The sequence below is a fragment of the Aegilops tauschii genome, chromosome 4, assembly GCF_002575655.3.
Source record: "Aegilops tauschii subsp. strangulata cultivar AL8/78 chromosome 4, Aet v6.0, whole genome shotgun sequence".
NCBI lineage: Eukaryota > Viridiplantae > Streptophyta > Magnoliopsida > Poales > Poaceae > Aegilops > Aegilops tauschii.
The window spans coordinates 495,155,890-495,175,758 of record NC_053038.3 but is presented as its reverse complement, the minus strand read 5'-3'; the positions used below and the strand labels follow the sequence as shown (position 1 = coordinate 495,175,758).

Below are 19,869 nucleotides of genomic sequence, written 5' to 3'. Positions count from 1 at the left end.
CGACGCACCCTACCATAGATCCCAACACCGTATTATTTTCAACCAAAGTTGTAAGTTAATTATTGGTTTTACTATGAACTAAAGAGGAGGTGGTTTCGATAATTATTCCAGAGAAAGTATTATCAGTCTAGACAGCTAGATATTAGCATATGCCACAGATTTAGACATGTAAATAGTTAATTAACTAATCACGCACCAAATGTCATATGCATATGGGTATCGTACGTTTATCCAATATATACGGAACAATATATTTTAGCAAGTGAGAACAAGACACAAAAAGTAACTTACATCGCTACAAATGCATATGGTACACAAAATCGATGACTGTGGCGAACATATTGAAAAGGTATTTAGATGTTTATTGGTGAAATTGAGATTGTATATCACATGTATATTATGTTGCATTTGTTCTATTTATTTCTTGAAGACAGAAGAACAAAACTACTAAAAACATTCTATTAATAAAAATCTGAAAAAGGAGACACATTTTTTAATTAAGCATCCAATAAAAATGTGGATCTCCTTTTGATGTTATACAGACAAAGCAATATATATATATATATATATATATATATATATATATATATTGGAATAATAAAATCAATTTTCCAATTCACAATAGGAGGACACAAGAAGAGTCAAGTAATGCCAATTATTTCAATGAAAAATACAAGGTGTGATGAGTCAAGTAATGAAATTCTAGCCCGCACATCGGGCGGGCCACTGTGTTAGTAAAAGAAGATAAGTATGTAGCATTTCAGTTTCACGTATTTACTTAGGACGGACAGTGTGAGTAATTTATGTTTAGTGGGAGAAAATAAAATAATGGTTGCATGAGGACAAATAAAATAGTCCTCTCCATCGGAAAAATTTACACACTATCTCATAGTTCAAGTATTACATTAAGGATCGATAGTGATGTATTCCTTATATTTAATATTGTACATGGATTAAGGATTGTATAGGACTTGTGCACACTTTTTTGCAAACTAAAACATTGTTCTAACTTTTCACATCATCCATTCTTCCACTCTTTTGGGGGTACCAGCAGCTACTTGAAATCATACTGTTTTGGAATTGCCAGGAATGGCTTGAAGGTTAGCACAAGCCCAATTACTTCGACTATATTCAAAATCAGAAATATCATTTGATCCCCTGCATAATTAAAATAAATCATACTTAGTTTTGCTATTGCGCATAGCCATACTGATTAATTGCACGTGTACTGCATCGGGCAAGTTTTTTTTTAACAAATAGCGGATGTTGCTGAAATAAAAATCTAACTAATAAATTAATAACATACCTGGAAAGAAAGCAGCATGTTGGCGCTTTTGGGCCCATGAGAACCTACATTTGAAATTTCCAAAATGTTATGTTATAGATGATATATATGCATACATTACGTGCATATGAACCTAATACCAAGTAATGGTATAAAAGAAGGTGCTGGTAGGCGTATTAGTGACCATATTTTTATAATTTAGCTTTGGGCTTTGTTTATTTTTACCAGAAATAGCTCTAGACTTTATCATTCTTAGTATTAATTGCGCACGTGTTAATATATTTTAGAGTGGACTACTGTGTTCGGTCTTATCAAGGAACTAGTTCTTTGATAAGCTTCTGACTAAGTGGGTTTCACATGCTATATGTTTTTTACATGTTACCACATTGATTATGTTCAAAAGATATTTGGACGGTTCACAACGATACTCACAGAACACCTGCTCCTGCTGGAGCAATGGCCTTGAAGAGGGACATTGCAGTCGTAGATATTCCATTTGCGGCACCTCTTTGATTTTGTGGCTGCCGTTGCAGTATACTGAGTTAGCTATCTTCGGAGCCAATTGAGAATACAAATGTCACACAAGTTGACTTGATACTTACCACAGCACTGTTTTGCAAAATACAAGTGCCCGTTAAGATAGTCGTCTGATCAAAAATTTCAAAGTTGTAATGTTAGAAACAATGTTATTGTTGTATAAAAATGCGAGAAAATAACTTCTATGTTGGTATTTGTTTTATTAGGCCAATTATATATATATATCCTGGACCATAATCTAAACCTTATGGAATTTCTCAATCTGTATAATCCCACTGCTCAAAATCAATACTCCCTCCATTCCATAATGTAGTGCGTAAAATTTTTTTGTTAAGTCAAACTTTGACCAAGTTTATAGAGAAAACTATTTATATCTACAATAACGAATATATAAAATATGAAACTACATCTTATCCACAAATTTGGTAAAAGTTTGTGAGGCCTGACTTTTCAAAAAAATCTATATGCATTACATTATGGAACGGAGGGAGTACAACATGTATGGTGTTATGTTTGAAAGAAATAAAGTCATGTTTGAGATGAGATGGAATTGTTGGCACTTACAGCAAAAGCACCCTTCATAACGGCAGCACAATAAATAGCTAGTCCGAGTTTGGTCCCTGATAGGTGTGTCATGAATGGGTAAGTAGCAAGAAGTGGTATTGATAGAACCTGTAATGTGCATGTGGAATTGTTAGAATAAAAGGATACGTATAATAAATGTGAGATCCATAGGAAATAGCTGAACTACTCACAGCTGCAATACGGGATGAAATGATAGACCCAAGATATTTGTGGACATGTCTATACACAAATATTTGATACAAAAGAAGTCCAGCACCTGACATCAAATGTGATATTAATATTCAATGTTTGTATAATCATAATACACCACAAGAATTTAACCAGTACAACAATAAGACAGGATGGTCCAAAATGTGTAGCGTGTAGTAGTAGAACTAGTTTACATTAGAAGGAAGTCTGCATTTTGGACCCTTAACTTTGCCCCAAGTGCATTTTGGTCCTGCAACTTTTAAACAGTCGAAAACAAATCCTGAAGTTACAAAATACTAGTTCACTTATGAAACCTTGTCTGGTTTCCGAGTGGTTCTAGTTACCAAAACGGATCTTATGCACATTTTTTTCCTACATGCCATATATGGCTCTGTCGCATTCAAGTTCTAAAATAAGAAAATTAAATTAAAAAGAAAATGGGCTTGGGCCTATATTTCCTACCAACAATTTTTCTTCTCTCTTCTCCCCTCTATGTCATCCTTTCACCCTCACCTCATACTATTATCGAACTTGCTTGTCGTCTCTATGTGGCAGCCACTTCAGTATAACCGGCTTACATGGACACCGCATCAGCGAAAACCACATTGAAGTCAATGTAGGTCCAAAAGTGAATTGTTCTATGAACTTAGGTCTCCCTTTGGATTGTTTGAAAGTTTTAGGGTCAAAAGTAATCTTTTTTTCTTTTCCATTGATTATAATATCTAGTTTCAAAGTGATACATGGCAGAATGTTCCATAATTATGAACATCCTCGAGGCAATCGTAATATTTTGGTGCACATTTAACAGTAGTTGTAGTTGAACTCAACTGCATAAATTAAATAGTTAATATGTAAGAGATGTTGAATAAGATAAAGTACACTGGTAGAGTTATAACTTATACCTGAAGCCGCAAGAACTTGGCCGACATCTTTAGATGAAAAGCTTAGTCCGCCATACTTCTTGTCACTAACCGCCCACAAGGAAAATATCTGATACAAAACATGTGTTACTTATTTATTCATTAGTTTTTATGTTTTAAGGGGAATGTGAATACTAGTTACCTCACTGTATGCCGTATCATGAAGGGTGAAAACACAATATGCAATTATAGAAGACATCAATGGCCAGTTCTTGTATAGACTCTTCTTCTCTGAATGCGGAACTTCTCTATGGGGAGCAACTTCTGAATCACAATACATTTCTACTTCCCTTTCTAAGTTTTTATGCATATGAAGTGTCTCCTGGTAGCAAATATTGGGAACATGATATATTTTCAGTCACATATAAATGCTATACCCTCATTAAGTAAATAGATCTGGATAACCATGCAATAATTTATCAGAGACCAGTTGCAAATGGACTAGAGGAATTCAACATTGACACATAGTTTGCCCTTTGACTTGTCTTCATTTTATTTTATCCTCTTTCTCTACAAAAATAAAACGAAATGCATGCCTAGTGGGAAAACCTGTGTGTGTGTGTGAATTGTTTTTGTGCCCCTCATGATGTCAGACCCCGATTAGACCATCTAACACTTCAGCAGTTCTCAGTTTTTCAGTATGATCAGAAGTACAAATGCTGCCTTTTCAATTACAGGCGACTGCATGGGATTAAGAAATACATGTGGCCTATCTGTTGTTGGCTCAGATCTGGATAGTAATGTAAGTAGTGATATATTTTCAGGCTTAAAATGTGTCAAACCTTATAACTAAGACATGAATGGACCTTCTAAGAGTTGGAAACTATACACGGATGTCTCCAAATTGAAAAATAAGAGAAATTATTGTAGATTACACTGGCAAAGTTATTATTAGAACAAGGAAAATCATAGGGCGTAGTATTAGTGGGGATGTGACATACCGGTAGCCATATGCAGCTGATTAGAACAGCAAAGGCGATCAATGAAATAAAAAGGCATGGCAGCAAATACGGAAACCTGAAAAAATACCTGTAGTGTTAGTTCCGTGAAGTTGACACATTATCACTAAATAAATCTTATTTACACAACATGTATACCTTCCAAAAACTGACTTCTCGGAAAATAGGTTTGGATATTGCTTTGCAGGCTGACAGGCAAATGAGAATATAAACGTGTTAGAATAGCATATAAATATATTTAGTACTTTTTGGTAATGGGCAATTCTAAACAATTAGGTACCTGCGCTAAGTAGCCTCCAATGGCTGGACCGACAACAAGACCTATGCCCCAACCTGTGCTTACCTATAGCCAATGAATAAAGTCAACTAGAGCAACTGTAACTAAAGTATTGGTAAATAGCCCTGTCAAAAATACTACTCCCTCATATTCAAAATAAGTGTCGCAGTTTTGACATGAGGTTAGTTCAAAACTGCGGTACTTATTATGAATCGGAGGTAGTAGTAAATAGCAATGATGATGCATGTAAAACAGTAGGGTTCTATGTTCATTTACAACTGATAATCCTAGAGCATGATGTTCTGGTCGACAAACTTCAACTGAATAAGCCTGCAAAAGTCAACAATTAGTCATCATGCATGCACACATAAATATTTTCTATGGGTGATTTTGGTTCTTCTATGACATAATTGATGCTGATTGGGCAAACTCGGATACCTTTATTGGGGCAAGCATGCCATTTAGAGAGCCAAGGAGCATTCTTGTGGCAATCGCCATCCAATACTTTTCACTCAGTCCAAATAGAGTGTTAAAGATGACCCTGAAGGAGAATTACCAAGCTTATAAAGCAGCCATGTAGAAGCTACTGAGCATATTTATTACAGCAGAAAAGTTTGCTTACACTGAGAACATGGAGAATGCAATGATAGGTTTTCTCCCAATACGATCTGCCACCACACCCCAAAACAGCGAGGCAAAACATCTGCCGATCATGTATGATGCACCTATACGACATGGACATCGATCAGCATACCATTTTTTCAGAAAGGAGGTTAGAACGTACTCTGCATCATTGTGATGCACATAGACATCAACATATATGTGTATATTTGAAAGAAGAGCCATAGGAAAATGTTGGAACTTTTTACATGTCGTCAATTCAATGAGTTTTACTTTCTTACCAAGAAGACCGGCATACACACCAATGTCTTCTTCGTTCTTTGCCACATGCATATCTTGTATCTATTGTCAAGAAAGGTCAAACTTAGTTTGCATACACATAAACAAAAATGAGTGACGATTTATTGGTGTTTGCCCAGACTTTTTTCACTGAGAGCTAAAGAAAACCCATCCTTTGTGTTTTTTTAATGTTTATGATGTTCCCATGGAGTTTTTATGTTCGACAATAGTATTACCGATAAGCCATGCATCGAATAGATAATGAGAATTAGTGTTAATGAGTAGGTTCCATGTTTCAGAGTGAGACCTATGAGAGTGAATTGGTCATTGCCGCGGTGACTAATAATGGTTACAACTATGGTGGCAAGAGTGCGAAATGTTGATGCCAAGATATATCTGCATATGTGAGATATATCGATTGCCATCTGCTAAATTCTGTATGAAGAAATATATTAGAAGCAGTCAAGTTCAGCAAACTGAGATCGCAATTTAGTTAGGAGTCCCGCTTCGGTACAACCCCCCTCGCAATATGTATAAAGGATAGTATGGACTTTTCACAATCTATATCTACTTTTGTAGAAACGTATACCCAAAGCAGCTTACTTGGGCCGGCCCATTTGGGATGGCATACGATCAAAAATAGCGACGAGCTGGGAATCGAACCCACGATCGAGCAACTCCAATGGGGCGACCCATTTCGTCCGCGGGCGTCCGTTTCGGTCGGCGCGAAAAAGCCGGCCCAACGCGCCGACCCAAACGGACGCGCGTCCGCTTTCATCCGCCTGCCGACCCATTCCTGGCCCATTTTTTAGCCTGATTTGCGTCAGCGCGGACACAAGACGGACGCGCGCGCTCGCCATCTTTCCTCACCAGGCCCGCTGGTCGGTGGCACAGTGGATTCACACCCTCGCCCGCCTGCTACGTCGCCGGCCATTTTTTCAGATTAAAATGGATACATAGATAGTTCTAGCGTACACAGATAAAAGAAAAAGACCACTAGTCGCCGCTTTCAGACTCCGACTCGGTAATGTCCTCCTCCGACGTCTGAAGGTAGGCGTCAGCAAGCTGCTCGTCTTCAAAGTCCCAACCCGACGTTTCTCGTAGCTTCAGTTTTAATTGAGCTGCCTGCTTCCGCGAACGCTTGTCCTCCCGATAGGCAGCTCGCTCCCTCCTCCTCGCGTCCCTCTCCGATCTCAATTGCTTGTAGAACTGGCGCTCGTCGACGATGTCCTGTGGGAAGCCTCCGCGCCACACCACCAAGGCTTCCACGTCCTTCTCTGCGATGGCGACGCGACGCTGCCGCCTCCGGTGGACACGACGATCCTCGTCGGTGAAAAGCCGCGGGAGAGGCGCCAGTTCCTGCGCCCGCTGGCTCGACACGTCGGGAAAATTCATATCCCGATGAGGCCTCAGGAGGCGCCACGCCGTCGCGTCGTGCGCGCGGGCCGCCTCCTCTGCGGTGTCGAAGGTGCCGAGGACGAGACGTTTCTCGCGAAACCAGATCTCGGCGGAGAAGGAGCCGGAGCGGCGCTCGCGGACTCTGCGAAAATCCGAAGCGCCCAGACGGCGGATCGACATGGTGGCGCAGATGCGGCGAGAGTGGGCGGCAGACAGAGTATGGAGGGAGCGCCTTCTTTATAGCGAGCGCCGGCCGCGGCGCGCGCGCGAACCTTTCCCGCGCGCTGGAGCGCCAAAACCAGCGCGCGCTAGGCCGCTTTCCCCCGCGCGCGCGAACCTTTTCAAAGAGGGCGGACGGCGGACGGATGGCCGACCCAAACGGACAAAAGCGGACAAAAACGCCGTCCGTTTGAGTCGGCCCATTGGAGTTGCTCTTAAAACATTACGTGCGTCCAGAACCGCTGCGACAGGATATCTTTCGTGACCAATATAAAGCTAGACACATTAAGTAATGGATGGGCTGGAAATTTTAAAAAGATTTTAGAAACACTTTGTGAACTGGTCTTTTTTCCATAATTTATTTTTATTTATTTATTTTCCTTTTCCTGTTATGTTTCTTATTTATTTTTCAAAATGCTCACGCTTTCAAAATGTTGTTCAAACTTTGAAAAGGTTTGTTCGAAATTTTGTTCATAAATTAATAAATATTTGCATTTTCGAAAATTGTAAGCTAATTTCAAAAATGTTTGTGTCTTTAAAAAATTGTTCAGAATGTCAAAAATGCGAAAAACTTTCTAAGAGCATGGACAAAAAATTAGATTCCAAAACATTTTTCAGAAATGAGACTAAATAAATGATATAAAAAAAGTGTTCTAAATTTGCCCGAACATTTTTCCAATTTGTGATTTTTTTTTAAATGAGAACATTTTTTAAATTCCGAACAAATTCCAATAGTCGCCCAACAGGACAAATGCCGTCGCTTAGTTGGGAAAGGCCTAAGATTTTCTTTTTTACTTTTCTATTTTTTTTCGTCTTTCTATCTTTTTTTTATTTTCATTTCTCCTTTTTAAACATTATTATTTTTCGAAACCTATTCAAAATATTGAAATGCCAAAATAACAGTTTTAAGTAACTATTTTAAATTATGATTTTAATAATTTTTATTTAAATATTTATTAAATGCTTTAAAAAAGCATTTGTTGTTTTCAATTCTATCATTTTGTATTTGTTAGTTATGTTAGAAACTTAAAATGACAGTTTTAAGTATCTATATAAATTATGATTTAAATACATTTTTCCTTCAAACCTGGCCTGGATGACTACTCGGACACGCTACGTTGAATATGGTGTTTTCTAGACATTCTTGAAATGACCCCAACATTTGCCAGCAGGTGGCATGCCCATAGTAGGCATCCATGCCCCTAATATTTCTTTTCAATGGGCTTGTATGACAAATTAAAGACACCAATCCAAGTTGCTTGGGTTTTCGACAAGATTTGCATTTCTAAAGTTTTCTCTGTCAAAAAGGTCGATAAATGGCTAGATGAGTCGCAACTTGCATATGGTGTCGGAAATAGTTCAAACCCGCCATGGATGCCTACCATGGGCATCTCCACCTAGTGGCAAAAGTTGTGGTAATTTCAAGGATGTCCACGAAAACACCATGTTCAACGGAAGGTGTTCAGGTTGGCCAGAAGGGTATGTCAGAGAGCACGTTGTTTTTCGACATCCTTGAAATGGACCTAATTTTTTTCATTGCCTCGTATGACAAATTCAAGACACCATGACAAGTTGTTTTGGTTTCCGACAATTTTTGTATTTTTTTCTAGAGTTTTCTTGATAAGAAAATGCAGAAAAAAGGCTCGATGTGTTGCAACTTGCATACGGTGTCGGAAATTGTTCAAACCTGGCATGGATGCCTATGAGGGCATGCCCACCTAGTGGAAAAAGTTGGGATCATTTCAAGTCATTCAGACCAGGCATGGATGCCTAACATGGGCATGCCCACTTGCTTCCAAAATTTGGGGGCAGGTTTGATATTTCCAAAGAATACCATGTTCAATGGAGAGTGTTCGAATAAAGTTCAAAATTAGCAAAATGGATTAACAAAAAGAGAAGAAAAACGAAAATAATTGCAACAAAAAAATGCTTAAGCCCTAGAAAATAAGAAATGTTTTCTGAAAATGTTAGTATATTTGAAAAATATTTGTAAATTTGAAAAATTGATTGTGTTTTAGAATAATGCTCACCAATTTATAAAACTGTTTACATTTTTTAAATTTTCAGAAATTTAAAAATTGCTCATGTTTTCAACAAAATGTACACAAATTTTATAAATTATTCATCTTTTCGAAAAAAATGTTTTCTGTTTCAAAAAATGTTGACAAATCTGAAAAACTGTTCATAAAATTTGAAAAATATTCACAAAATCAAAGTATTTTTCATAAAATAGGATCGGAAATTTGAAGAAAATGCGCGTTTCCAAAAGAAGTTCAATATTTGAAGTTTTTTTGTATCTTTAAAAATATTCATGTTTTCAAAAAATATTCCAACAGATGAAAAATACATTATTTTTTTAGCTATAAAATACGCTTTAGATAGAATCTCCGGCCCAGTTGTACAATACCAATTTTGATCTGCTACTGTATTTCTAATTTAAAAAAACACCTACAGTACATCCATTCTGGTGATAAACATGTGCGCTCCTTAAGTATCATGTAATTATTGTGGTTCTGGTGGTTATCAGCTGTTTCACAATCCCTGGAGGTCCTGTGTTCAATGCCTAGCAGGCTCACTATTTTTTTGGATTTTCGATCAGTGCTACCGTACATACTCATAATGGGCTGGCCCAAGATGGACTCAAAACGTGACAGATCTCCGCGTGGTATTTTCTAGAAAGACCATCCTACGCTTTATTATGAAGGGGTATGGACAGATCTTGTCCGTTGATGTGTTCAGGGGGGTTGTACCGAAGAAGAAGTGTTTAGTTAGTCGGGTATGCGAAGAAGATATGGCGGTACCAATTAAACTGATCAAAGTAAGATGTTTAACATACGTACCATGAAGTACAAGAAGGGGAACAGTGCTGATATTGGCAGAGCTGCAATTTTAAAATGAGATATTGTCAATTGCCAGAAACATGACTATGGCTAAAATATATACTATGTACATATCCTGGTGTCTGCATCGTGAGATATATACAACAAACATAAATTAATAGTACTCATTAAACATAAAAGAAGTCGTTCTAAGAGTACTTGGGTAGAGCGACGACACTATCTAGTCTAGATGTAGAGAAGTGACGCACCGGAGGCGAGGGTGGTGACCCCGACGTAGAAGAACTCCTTATAGGGCGTGCCCGTGCTGTTCTCCTTCTTGCGCTCCATGGCGCAGCCGGGGCACCCCTCGTAGTACACCGTCTCCGGCGACGAGGATGGCGCCTTCGCGTCGTCATTGTCGTTCCCGTGCCGGTTCCTGGTCGTGTCGCCCATTGCTAGATGGTGCTAAATAACTAGTTAACTAACTGCACTGACAGACAGTAGCTTCAGAGTACATGACACTATGTTGTGGTGTTTATATAGGTAGGTAAGCTAAGCCAAGCCGTGCAATGCCTGTGCAGTGCACTGCGTCTCTGTCGCCATGGGCAGCAAAAAGTTTGCCGCTTTTTGGTGAGGTGAGATTTGTTCTCAGCGCGCTGCCTGTCGGTCTCAGGCTGACACACGAGGGAAACGATCGATAGATCGATCGAGGCAGGGGTCAAAAAGTGACATTACGAAAATGGAATTCTTGTAATATATATAGCATGCAGTCAGTAGTGCAAGAGAGGCGCAGAGAGAGTAAATTTTCAGTTGAGCGATATATGCGTTGCTTGTCACTGTGTTGTCACATATACGTATTTTCGTTTTGACAGTCTTACTGGGTGTGAAGTTTTTTTAACGGATTGCTAATCTCAGTCGACTGTTCATAATATTGTACGTGAAGGTCCGTGCAAAAATTTCTTTTTAACTATTTTCTTCTTCTTTATATGTTATTTCACTTGACTGAGACTTGGTTAAGACCTAGCCACACCTTTTTTTAACTAATAATCATCAGCTTTCAACCAGGTTAGTCTAAATAATCCTTCCTTGAAAGTAACTCCCTGTATACCAATGTAGGACCGACGAAAAGGGTGACACTTACGTGGAGTTGATATATGCACTCATTTAGGTTGCCGATTTTGTTGGCTAATCACGTGGACCAGATTTAAGCTAGTTTGGCTGGGCAGGGCTCGTGTGACTACGTACGTCAGTGCTGATGCATATAGGGTCAGAAACAGAGGTCAAATCAAATCAGTTTCTTGTTCTAAAAAAATACAAACCAGTTTCACGTTTGTTTCTTCGGAGGCAGCATGAACATTGCCACACCAACCACTTATCTCGATCAATACACATATACAGATATACTACAACCACTAGTAGAGTGTCCGTGCGTTGCCACGGGCTCTTGAAATAGTTTACCAGAGTTACATGTTAAATTCCACACATACAAACAATATAACACAAACACAATTATTTAATAACTGAAGTCCATTGTTGCAATGTAATTTGATAACATAAAGAAAAATTAACGACATGTCCATATAACAAACTGAGCGATGTTCCAACTGAACATCTATTACAAAACTATTAATATCTAGATGATGCCCTTAAGAAATTCTTTCACAATATCAGGAAAGTTTCCTCTAGCTTCATTCCCACGATGTTTTAGCAAGTATAATAAAAAATGCTTCCTCAATTCATACCCATCCTGCACAAATAATACATGTAGTTAGTATGAAAATTTCACGCCGGGTAACGCACAATACTCACCGCGCAAACCGGCTTGACCAATTCTTTACCGTTCCTCCAGAGCACAAAATGTAAAACAAAATAGCCAGACACATTCCTGCAAAACTTTAAATTAATAATATAAAGAATATAGTGATAACAAAAGTAAATGTTTTTTTATGAATTCATTACCTGTCTATACTCGTAGGAACACCGAACGGAAATAAACGTTGCCATTTAGATATATCAGAATTCCAACCAGGCAGCTTTATTTCGAGTGCTTCTTTGAAATCCCTTGCAAAACTTTTTAATTTCAGTGCATGCCTCAATTTTTTATCCTCCGACGATTGTGATGTTTGAATAGGATCCATAATATACAGACGACGTGCCTCTTTGTCGATGACGTACAAGATGTATCGGCCGATGGATGCATAGTGAAGATGAATGTTCTCTTGTCGAGCCATTCCACAAGTTGGCTGCTCCTATCAGGGGCCTCCTGTTGCAAGACAAAGCTGAATTCTTGCTTCACTAAAAGGGCTTCCCTCTGAAGTTCAGTGTCATGGAAGTCCTCAAACTGAAATAAAGCCTGGTTCGAATATTCAATAAGACCGTAGGACGAATCCACGAGTGCCAGTGGGAGAAGATACTGCATTTGGTAGACAAAGGTAAATGGCAAACAAAGTAACCAAACTAATTTATAAAAATGAGAACACTTACAATTGTAGGGGTGTGAAACACGTGGTATCTTGGAAAAGGCTCACGCACGACATTGTTAATCAGCGCATTGGTGCGCTGTTCTTCGCTTAACCAGGTCTGCCTTAGCGCCCGTGCTTGCTCATGGAATCCCAAATTGAAAAAATGTGTCTTTCCAACAGAGTTGGTGCCTGCGCTCCTCTCGGCTGCGTCGGTAGTAATCTTACGCACAGCAAGATTGAAGCATAACGGATGGACAACCCCATCTCCTCAGATGGTGTCTCGGATGATCCGTAGGCTAATCTCGATAGGGAATGGGCAGGAGCTCTTAACCCAGATTGTGCTGTAAAAAGGAAGAAAAAGGTTCATAACAATCATGGGTTTAAGTAAACGTAAATTCAAACGATCCGACTGTGTTGGTGTCTATAACATATGAATAATTTAACAATAGTATATCTCACATCAAATGACCTAAAAAAGATTGTAATCTCTACAAAGTTAAGTATTTTTAAATTATGCACGGACAAAAACTTAACAGATTGCAGTGTCTGCATATTAGTACATGGACCTGCATTAAAAATGTTGCTGGTTTTGGATGGATTTGGCAGCATAGTAGTTTATCACTTGTTCAACATTGTTGTAGAAGGTGTTAGACACCATAGTTTTCGACCACGGTTTCTTACGTATTTGGTTTTAATAGACAGGAAAGTTTGCTAAATAAGCATATTCACAATATCAAAGTAACCCATGTTTTATGAAAAACAAGTCCTGGATTGTTTTTATGTTAGACGCTGCAAAACACCCATTGTATATGAATTGATATACTGGTTTCAGAAAAATAACTACAGAAACAGCTTTTGTAACAGACGTCCGAACTTACACAAGGCCACGCGATCCTCACCAGTGCTTAATGCTACGAAAACATCTTTCCTAAGGGCCTAACTCATTGGCATGGAAGTTTTTTTACGGGGGTATATATTCTATATCTAAATAGCTAGCCCCCACTAACTATTTCTTTCAAAATGCAAGCAGGCCACATCACCCCACAACATGCATGAGAAAATGGCCACCCCATATTTCTCTACATACAAGCATGGCACTTCATCATTAAACATGCATGAAAAAAAAAGACTCATATCAACAACCATACATACATAAGAAATTTCATTCTATTATGCTATTTTGAATTAGTAAAAGAATTACAACTATATAGTAATCAAACATAATAAATTATATGTATTTTCTGTTTGAGCTTTTTCTATTATTACTTCAAATATTCATGTATCATGCAACGAATCACACTGAAATATTGCAAAATATCCCCGCAACAATGTGCGGGGTATCATCTAGGAAGTGACTGGGGTGGAATTATACGATCACTTGTAAAAAAAAGTATACATGTACAGGGTAGTGGACTTAGACGATGAAGTGCAAACAAGATTAGATTTATAGGGCTGTGAGAACTTTAGTTGTTCTTCGTCTGATGAAAGTGTGATGAAATCGTACAAGTAGTCGACTGCGTGTCGCACTCCCCCAAAATTCGCCATTGCTTCCATTACTGGGGCAAAACGTTTGTCGTAGCACTGGTAAATCGAGGGAGGGATCAGTGGACGACGGTTTAGTCAGGAGCCCGTAGGATTTTATTGAGTAGATATGAGGGCCGTAGGGAATTGTGCGACAACAGTTAGGAAGGTGCCCCCTATCATTCCTTATTTGCATGTTTCCATAAAAAAAACTATCAAGAATTAAGGCAAGATCTATATTTTGATTGCACCATGGAAATAAATCAGTGACAGATTAAATGTTTCCTAATATATGTCTCCCTTTCCCCATATCTTTCCAAAACGAAAAATAGAAAGAAACCGGATTTACTCTTTCGCGAGCGATCGCTGCAACGCTCGATGCCCACACGGAAAGCGTTGATGGTTGGGTGTGTTCTGGGGCCCAATGTTTTACTTCTAATATTTCTGTCCCCCTCTAAATAAATCTGCACCCCCCTCATTTAACAGGTGGGGCCCTGATTTCTTTCCCTAATAAATCTGCCCCCCCCCCCCTATTTCAACGGTGGGGCCCGGTGCCTTTCCTCTAATAAATCTTTCCCCCTACTTGATTCAAGCGTTGGGCTCCGTGGGCATTATAAACCTTTTTTTTAACTTGAAAACTTTGATTCCATTACTCAACTTGCCGAGCAAGATCGCTGGCAACAAAACCCTGCGCAAAGGTAGGGACAGCACCCGACCATACGGCTGGGTGCACATCTCCATCAGAGACCCGTACCACATACCCCCAGCCTCCAACTGAGTTCTCTTTGTTAAAACTGCCGTCAACATTTATTTTCAGGTGGTCTAGTGGTGGCTTTTGCCAACGTACAATAGCCTGTACTGTCGGTTTCTTGACTGCTCCAAAAAACTGAAGGAATTCTCCTGCTGTGTTACGAACTCTCCAGACCAACGAAGCAAGATCAATCTTTCTTCCCTCATCCCTTAGCTTGTTTCGGGCACCCCACCAGGACCAGATCAAAGCAACACACATAGCTTTCCTTTCTTCATTACCTTCGAGCAGAGTTTCAAGCACTTCCTTTGGATCATGAAGCTGTACGCAACGAGCAACGACTTTATTGTTAAAGAAGGGTTGGTACGTTCTAAAAAATATACTGAAACTTAGGGCTGTTTGAACGTCCTTGTGTCTGCTGTTCGATGACTCTGACCATTCTTTCGATTATAATTATTTGAATTTTATAAGGACGGTACCGTGGAAAATCATATCATCTTGCATCGCGAGCCGTAACCAAAATGCGCGTGCGTACTAAATGCCTCCTGCCACTTATCAACTGGGGCTGAATGATCATTCATGTTAGACAAACAAATAACAATATACTTACTGACTATGTTGCAACAAAATCAATCCATAATCCAACAATATGGTAGCGCACAAAACCTTAATAATACAAAAACACAATAAAGTTTTCAAATGTACGTACATAGAAGATAAAATATTATCTAATTAGTATAAAAACATAGATAATTATTGTTTCCAGCCCTAAATAGCTGATGTATGGGCATTTTGTATTGTCGTTTCTGGGTGCATCGATCCATCTTCAGTTGCTTACAACCCTCGAGGCTGCCCTGATTTCTTGTGGGATGTTTCCAGCTACTTTATTATCTTTCACCATCAGCATCTGGACCGTCAGTTGGCTCCTGAGCAGTACTGGATCCTAGAAAATATGCAACACATCAACCATTATATGATGAAGTGTTTTTAAAATAAACTTCACACAGAAACTCGTCGTATATGCACTTACGGTAGTGTTCATCCAGGTCATGCTACGCAAACAACCTAGCTAGTGGGCCATCTCCTGTAGTACAAAGAAACCAAAGTCTTTGCTGTGACACAAAAAAAATTTAAAATATTATGAGACATGCTAAATTTAGTACATTACCGGCGAGCATTATAACGGTATGTACCTTCTGTAAAAGATCAATTTAGCACATTACCAGCGAGCATTAGAAGACATGCTATCTTGTCGCCAATCCATAAGTGTGGTATTCCAACCCGGGATCCTAGCCTGCAACACATCGTTGAACTCTTGCTTCAACAATGTGATTTCATTCATCATCTGTTTGTTATGAGTGCTCTCTCCAACTTGGCCGACGTCTCGTGATGGATCCAGTACGACAACCCTCCTTCTCATACGGTTTACTACAAGTAGCCCGTATGAGGAATCCGGGATAGGAAATTGCTTCCTCTTAAACTTGAATGGAAACATGTCGTTTTCGGATGGGCACAGAGGTATTCGAGGAAGGAAGACCCTCCTACCAGCGTGTTGTCCAATCACGATTTCCGCATCAATGGTGTTCCTCTCAAAACCTCTAACAACAAGCCTAGTCCCGTTACACAGTCCATTAGCTGGATCAATGTTCCTTAGAAGTATGACAGGGCAGTTCAGCTTTAGTTTGAGTGCATGAGGAGGAAGACCGTTGGGAGTCAATCCATTCAGAAACTCAGGAGCGTAGTAGCCATATGGGTCGTCCTCCGCTCTGTCAAAGCTGTGGTAGATTACTTCATCTCCGTGAAAACGCTCTATCATGCGGATGTTTATCTTGTCGACGTTGTCGTTTGTCGTTGAAAGGATTGCCCGAGATGTCATGTAATTCGAATCAGACATGTTCTCATCTAGACTCGGAAATACGTGGTCAATCAGCTTCTCTAGGTCATCAACATCACCTGTAGACGGCAGACAAATGTCTTCGGGGAGTAGTATGTTGCCTTGATCGTCTGCTTCTTCAGTGCCATTGCCGACCTTAGCAAGTAATCTGCAAACCACGTGTCATTATGGGCCCTCATGTTGGTGATGAGCCGAAGCTGCCGCATACCCTTCCATAGATGAGAACTTCGGAGGGTTGCATCAATTATCTGGCCTCGTGACCCCCTTCTGACGACCGGAAGCACCTGCCTAAAGTCCCCGCCAAAAACAACAGTCTTTCCTCCAAAGGGTCGGTCGCGTATTCCCATTATGTCGCGCATGCTATTGTCCAATGCCTCGACCGCTTGTCGCTTCGTCATGCTGGCATCGTCCCATAGTATCAATGAAGCCATCCTTAGCAGCTTGGCGGTCCCACTCTGCTTGGTGAAACTGCACGAGGCTCCATCATCGCAACTCAATGGGATCTTGAATCTCGAGTGGGCAGTCCTGCCGCCAGGCATGATAGAAGCGGCAACGCCCGACGTAGCGGTAGCGATAGCAATCTTGCCCTCGCTCCTCACCTTGGCGAGCATCACCCTGTAGAGGAAGGTCTTCCCTGTACCTCCAGGGCCATCAACAAAGAATACACCCCCATCACCGCGTTCATCAGCCGCTAGTATCTCGTCGTATGTGGCCGTCTGCTCCAAGTTCAGGGAAGATGCCAATTTAGTGTCATCTACGTCAAACTCAATGGTTGATTCCTCGATGACCTCTCTCGCCTCCCCTCGGTTGGGTCAAACGCATCATCGATACTTGGAAGGGCGAAATCAACAATGTCTTTACCCATGGACTGCAACATACCCCTACTGTCAAGCAACACCATCTGCTCCACCTCGTTCGGGGACGTGCGTGTTCGACGATAGTCATCAGACATAGGCTCGATGTGCCTATCCCATAATCCGCGCACGTCGCCTGGCTCGCAGTGCACCAAGATGGTTGCGAAGAGCCTCCTAAGAGAACATGGCATAGCCCACTGCTCCGCCTCATTAAGACAATCGTCGAGCGTGTTGTCTGCCTCGATGAGTCCCAACCTTTCAGCAGCCTCTCTGAAGCTCCCACATACCACGCCGTCCACTGTGAGCAAGTCCTCGGAGGATGTTTTGCCCGTAACATGGTTTAGCAACACACGCATGTAGTATCGCTCCCCCTCGGCAGGATTGGCAGACACGATACGACCTATTTGAAAACGCTCCACCCGCGGCTTCCAAAACTTCTTTCTCTTCTCCCACGTGAAGCTTCCGGGAAAATCCTTGTACAATATATGCCTGGCCCAAGGGTGTTTTTGGTTAGCCTTGAAATACTCCGTTAACATGGATTTTGAAGCATTTTCGGAGGCGACAACATTCTTCAAGTCAGCCTGCGCATTAAATGCAACCCTGTGCATATTTGGGAGATGAAGATGCATCAATGTGTGTGCAAACGGGCATTTTAATTTGTTCCGATTGCACCTATGAATACAATGCATATATGTCTCTCGTTCCCCACTCTGTCTACCACCCTCCATCTCTATCCCTACCTTTCTCGTTCCCACCCTTGCTCCCTCTTTCTTTCTAGACCCCTCTATTTCTCTAGGACACAATCCCCTAATGACGAAAGGTCCCCTCCCCCCACCCCCGCTTTATATTATAAAGCAACAACAATCACCGCATGCATCCGATAAGCCCGATACAAACACACGCCATCACCGCACTCAACACACACCCAAAGCAAGATACAAAGGTGCCGACAAACCACCCAAACGACTACCAAGCATACCACGAATGAGCAAAGAAGAACCGCTTCTAGCCGACAGACCACCACATGAGTGATCCACCGAGGAGAGGTGAGACAGCCAACGCCGGAGCGGGGACTCCAAAACGGTGCCTCCAAGAAGGGCAGGACCACGGATAGCCGCCATCATCTAATCCCGTGGATCAAGTTTTCACCCGAGCGGCCTTGTCTGCTCTCCCGCACCCGAGCCGCGCAAATCCTCCCAAGATCAATGCGCCTCCCACCGCCAGGGCCGCCGCCCTATCCCCAGACAGCCCTGAGAACATCAAAGGGGGTGGCTTTGAATAGCTCCTCCAAATCCAACCACCGCCGGAACCAACAACGACCGTCCAACCTCAAGCATCGCTAGAAAGCACCAGGCTGGGGAAAAGGGGAGGGGGGAGAAGCGGCACACGACCATGACCAACACCCCCTATGCCGGCGACGAGCGACTCAACGACGGCAGAGCCCCCATTCCTCCTACCGACCTCCCCCTTCCCTCGAAGCACCCCTGCTTCGCCCTACCACGCCTAGTGGCGCGGACTGGCGAGAGGCCACCAACAGCCGCATATCCGCCGAAGAGGGGGGTAGATCCACCGCCACCACCACCAAGGATGGGCACATGAGAATCCCGCCCGCGCCGTATGCCGTCGTCCAGAAGCCGGGGAGGAAGACCCGACCGGACTCCAGGACACGCACGCACCTCCACCACCTCAGCCACGCCACCAGCATTGCCCATCGATCCACGGCAGCGCCAGCCACCCACGGCCCCTGCTGGGCTCAGCCCTCGCCGCCGGGTGGGCCGCCAGCGCCAGATCTGGCCGAACCGGATCAGGACCATGTTGCATGATCTGCCCAAAGGACGAAGCACCGCCTCCACCGCACAGCCACCACGGCACCGATATAGCATCGACTGAGAGTCTCAGTCGTGAGACTGTGCAAGACTGTATCACAATCCCCTAATTACTGCCATGAAAGAGAAAGAAGAAATCAGCACGCAATCCCCTAATGTCATCGATTTGATTTGGTTGAAGCATGGAACCCAAAGAGAATCGCGCTGGAGAGAGGAAAGAAATAGAGCACATTACAGTAGAAGAAAACAGAGATATCAGCGACGAGCAGTACAGAAATGCTTGTGCAACTTATACACACAGGCACACAGCACATACGTACCTAGAAGAATATTGTGATCCGCTGCGGCACGCCACGCCGAGACACACATGCTGACATGCATTGCTCTCTTTTTTGACAGGAACACATATGAATTTGGTTACAGTTACGAATTTTAATGCTGGTTACTCAATTCTAGCAGAATAAAAGAATAGGTTT

At 41.5% G+C, this 19,869-nt stretch overlaps 2 protein-coding genes across 2 annotated transcripts; both read right to left on the bottom strand.

Annotated features, from left to right (window-relative positions):
- Positions 1-773: 773 nt before the first annotated feature.
- LOC109776014 (protein ZINC INDUCED FACILITATOR-LIKE 1) lies at positions 774-10,596 on the bottom strand. The gene is made up of 17 exons (XM_020334708.4): positions 10,358-10,596; positions 10,110-10,150; positions 5,655-5,715; positions 5,375-5,477; positions 5,191-5,293; positions 5,029-5,082; positions 4,756-4,818; positions 4,614-4,663; positions 4,458-4,533; positions 3,659-3,838; positions 3,499-3,586; positions 2,578-2,663; positions 2,387-2,494; positions 1,888-1,932; positions 1,718-1,806; positions 1,307-1,350; positions 774-1,158 (listed from the first exon to the last, which is right to left on the bottom strand). The coding sequence occupies exons 1-17, from the start codon at positions 10,539-10,541 to the stop codon at positions 1,055-1,057; spliced, it is 1,479 nt and encodes a 492-aa protein (XP_020190297.1). The 5' UTR covers positions 10,542-10,596; the 3' UTR covers positions 774-1,054.
- A 6,158-nt stretch (positions 10,597-16,754) lies between these two features.
- Positions 16,755-19,279, bottom strand: LOC109776010 (uncharacterized). The gene is made up of 3 exons (XM_020334704.1): positions 19,029-19,279; positions 17,564-18,167; positions 16,755-17,429 (listed from the first exon to the last, which is right to left on the bottom strand). The coding sequence occupies exons 1-3, from the start codon at positions 19,277-19,279 to the stop codon at positions 16,755-16,757; spliced, it is 1,530 nt and encodes a 509-aa protein (XP_020190293.1).
- Between the last annotated feature and the right edge of the window lie 590 nt (positions 19,280-19,869).